Source organism: Phaethon lepturus, unplaced genomic scaffold (genome assembly GCF_000687285.1).
Source record: "Phaethon lepturus isolate BGI_N335 unplaced genomic scaffold, ASM68728v1 scaffold22926, whole genome shotgun sequence".
Classification (NCBI taxonomy): Eukaryota; Metazoa; Chordata; class Aves; order Phaethontiformes; family Phaethontidae; genus Phaethon; species Phaethon lepturus.
Window position 1 is genome coordinate 21,653 of NW_010545888.1, and position 4,500 is coordinate 26,152.

Here is a 4,500-nt window from a genome sequence, read left to right on the forward strand (position 1 = left end):
TAAGTAAGTTAAATATACCTCATAGACTGAAGTTGTAACTCATATTAGAAAGGCTGGATCACTTTTTATAACTAGCCGCTTATACAGTTTATTTTTATCTATGTCTTTATGTTTTTATTTCATTACACTACAGAGCTTTCACCTACACAGCTGGCAATGTGTACTCTTTCATTTAAGATCATACAAGGTATGTAATCATGGCAACAGTAACTATGCTGTGAATTTTCTTTTGTCATGTTTAATAGACTGGTCATTTAGGCACCTACAAAAAACAGCTTGGCCAGAGGAACAGAAGAACTGGATAAACAAGTATCTTCTATTCAAATATCAGATTCACAAAAGCATTTCTTTGTCCCCAGTTATGCGTATAAAGTCTGGAAGAAGTCTTCCAAGTGGAATATCTTTACATAACACAGGTTTTTGTTTTGTTGTTAAACTCACTTGTTGCTAAGGAAGAACAGAGAAGATCAAAGGACTTCGAACAACTAGAAAACCAAAGGTGAGGGAGTTTTGATTTCTTTCTCATTCTTTAAAGATTTATTACTGAACTATAACAGTTGCTGGTTCATAGTTCTATGAAAAGAATGGGTGAAATGATGAGAGCCTGATTTGCTATCTCATATTTAACTTCAAACATTAAACAATAGTTCAATTAGCATTTTGATTAGCAACATGATCATGCATTCAACTAGCCTGTTTACAAATCCATACGCAATTGAAGTCCTAAGGACTAAAAAAGAAGAGCTAGTAGAAGGCATAAATGACCCAGACCATCTTCTGAACTGGCTGATAGACAATGGTATTTTTACCCCAGAAAAAAAGATGGTCATGAGTTTCTACAGGACACGAAAAGAACTCTCGAGTTTTAGACACACTAATTTCTCAAGGTGAACAAGCCTGCAGGCTCTTTTTTTATCCATGTCTAAAGCAGGTGGAGCCAAAACTTTACAGCAAGATGAGAAAATATGTCAGTGAAGTAAATGAAAGCATTGGAGATGCTAGAAGACAACTGGTAAGTTATTTACTTGAAAAAGACAAGGTTTGGTCTGAGAACAGCAGTGAGCGGCATGAGGAAAAAAGAAGACAGTCCTGGAAGAAAAAAGCAAGAATGGGCTATTAAGAAGAAAGGAAAAGAAACTCAACTTTCAAGGGCAGCAAAACCTAGGAAAGGTCATGCCGACGTTGACATCTTTGATGCAGTTGCTAAAGGCTATCTTTGAGTTAGAGAAAACATTGAAAGACAATGATATTAATGCATTAAACTCTTCAAGTGAAACACTTCTGCATGTTGCAGCTGCTAATGGACATCTAACAATAATGGAATATTTGATCAGCAAAGGTGCAAAGACAGATGCGAAGGACGAGAAAGGAAGAACACCACTGCACAGGGCTGCTGAGAACGGCCATGGTGATGCAGTGAAAGTGCTTCTCCGATGTGGTGCTTATATGTACAGTTTGGATACAGCAGGCAAGACACCATTTCATTTGGCTGCACAGAAAACCCACAGTCACATATTGAAGACACTCTTGACAGAAGAGGCAAGAAGCTACAGGAACCAGTGCAACTTTTTGCACATGGTAGCTCTTAATGATGAGAGCAGTCTGGCAAATACGATTTTAAAGGCTGGCATCTCCACTGATGGAAAGGACGAAAGACAGACTGCTCTCAGTTACGCCGTTTCTCAGGGGTCTGAAAACACTGCAAAAGTACTGCTAGAAGCCGGAGCCAGTGTTGATTCCAACGCGGCCGAAAAAGCCTTCAACAGCAACCACCCATCCATCTTCAAAATACTACTAGAATATTCTAAAGATTTGTCGTCTGACATAATGGAGTCAGCTCTTTTTAGAGCTGTACAGAAAAATCTGCATGGTATTGTAGCAGCTTTAATTGACAGAGGTACAGACATAAACGCCTACAATGAAATGCAGTACACTCCCTTACTCCTGGCATGTGAAACAGGCATTCAGGCAAAGCTGAATCAGCAGAAGTTCTAATCGAAAAGGGAGCAAACTTTGGAATAAGGACTCCTGCTTCAGACACAGCTTTGCATTTGGCAGTTCAAGCTGGGGCTGCTTCCATTGCAAATCTGCTTCTGCGCAAAGGGATGGAAATTAACCTCACGAACCAAGCTGATGAAACCCCGCTCCATGTTGCTGCACTTCATAATAAAGGAGCATTAGTCGGCCTTTTAGTTAATGCTGGGGCCAAAATTAATGCTGCCACGAAAGAGTTTGTTACTCCCCTGCATATTGCAAGTCAAAGGGGTAATGCTGATGTTACCCAACAGCTGTTGTACCACAAAGCCAATGTTAATGTTAAGGATAAGCAGTCAAAATCACCTTTACATTTTGCTGCTGAAAGGGGAGACCAAATGATGGTAGAGGTGCTTCTGAACGCTAATGCTGACCCCAACTCACAGGACAAGGAGAAAAAGATTCCCCTGCATAATGCAGCTGTGAGAGGACATCTCAGTATCATGAAAGTTCTGTTAGCTAAAAAAGGAAGATTTGGAGCTAAGGACATGGACGGATGTACTCCAATGCACTACGCAACCATCAAAGGAAACACAGAGATCGTAAAAATTCTTCTGACATCAGGGAAAAATAAAAATATTGATGATCGAAACATTTGGAGAAAGACCGCACTGCATATTGCAGCAGAATATGGACACAGCAACTTGATAAATCTGTTACTGAGCTATGGGGCAGGCATTAATGCCTTAGATAGCAGCAAGGATACTCCACTGCATTGTGCGTGCAAGGCTGGTCATTTTAATGCTGCAAAGTCCCTCGTAAACTGGTCACAAGGTGAAAAAGCAAATTTACTAGCTGCTAATAGTCTCAAAAAGACCCCGTTGCAAGTAGCAGAATTTAGTAATACAGAAAATCAGGCTCAAATTGTAACACTTTTGAAAAAGAAAATGTTAGTAACAAAATGAAGATGTAAAGCAAAAACTTCTAAATATAAATGCAGAATTATCTTTTAATGTAATCTGGATAGTGCTGTTGCCTTGTATGACTGAGAATTATGTTAGGGCAGGCAGAATTACGTTAGCAATCAAAGGTGGCCATGGAAAAGAAGGATCTTAAAAACACTGTTAAACTTCTAAGTATTGATTAGTCTTTTGCTTCTCTTATGAATCTCATACTTGGAATCTATTTAAAAAGAACCAGTCTTAAACACACTGTGTATGACCTCCTCTAGTATAAATCAAGACTTTTAAAAAAAAGCAAGTAACTTTCCCTATCTGTGAATATTAGCCTGCATGGATAGCTTAGTTAAGCATTGTTTGGTAAAATCACATTTTTAAAAAGCCATCTACTATGAATAATGAGACATCTGTATCCTCAAGGATATAGAGCATATAGATGTTGGAGTAGATAATGCTAGTTTTGTTTAGCTTAGGCAGACCTAACTGCAGGGTGCTGCCAAAAGAGTGATCTGCCCTCCCCTTCAGCCCAGTTATGCATGCCTGCTCTTGGTTGTACGTGTGAGCTGATCCAACTTATTCCACAGCTATAACTGAACAAAGGGAGAAGCAGGGTAGCAAACAGCTGAACAGCACTGGCTCTCTGGAGGGTAAGGTGGTATCAGCTTAGTTTATGCTATTACAGTATTGCTCTCTGAACTAACTGGAGATCAGAAGGCACCTCCCTGCACATCTACTAGTGTGGGGTTGCTCTACTCTATATTTACTAGACCCACTCCCCATGCTAATAAATCCTATCAAGAGTCTTGGTATAAACCAACCAGAGGAGCAGTGTGTACCCAAAACTTTGCTAACACGGTGATGTTGTTTTCAGGACACTATTATGCGCTACACTAACATTCAGTATTGGGCTGGACCATCTTCAGACATTTCTATATTATACCCTACAGCATGGCATTGACAGATCCCAAGACTGTAACCATTATTTTTCCTTCTATCTTCCATCATACCATTTGTCTAGATTTTGCATTTTTAAGTAGAGATAATGAAAACAACTGTATTTGCTGTTAATTCCACTTTCAAATCAACTCCTGCCCAAAGATGAAATATTCAGAATAAAAAGGCTGCAAGAGAATTTATTCGTTCAAAAAAAATTGTATTGTCACCTCTTAAAACAGAAACACTTTGAGTCGATGGATGGTTCTCTGTGGCCATTTTCTACATTATGATAATGAACCCTCAAGGTTCTTCACACTTCCCTTCGGTATATGATTAGACGCCCAATTACCAAGAAGGGACAAATACTTCTTGTGAAGTGAAAACAGAGATTTAAGAAAGCAGGGGAATAAAACTGTGACTTTTATAGCCGTGTTACAACACGGTTCTAGATGAATAAAAAGGCATGAGGGCCGCTTGGCAGCACACAAACTGAGGCTAGCAAAACCGACACCTGCAGCGCGGGGCACCGAGACAGTCTCCCTCTTCACCGGGCCCGGCTCCACCCCGGGCAGCTCGCAAACCGCCGCCACCCCAGCAAAGGCGAACGGCCCGGCGGGTTTCCAGCCACCCC

General features: G+C 40.3%; 1 protein-coding gene across 1 annotated transcript; it reads left to right on the top strand.

The window, feature by feature from the left end:
- Positions 1–1,173: 1,173 nt before the first annotated feature.
- On the top strand, positions 1,174–2,923 carry LOC104622364 (ankyrin-3-like; the record flags this gene model as incomplete). Its single annotated transcript, XM_010289118.1, has 2 exons — positions 1,174–1,897; positions 1,969–2,923. Coding segments are annotated over exons 1-2 (1,679 nt in total), but the record flags the coding sequence as incomplete, so codon positions are not given.
- Between the last annotated feature and the right edge of the window lie 1,577 nt (positions 2,924–4,500).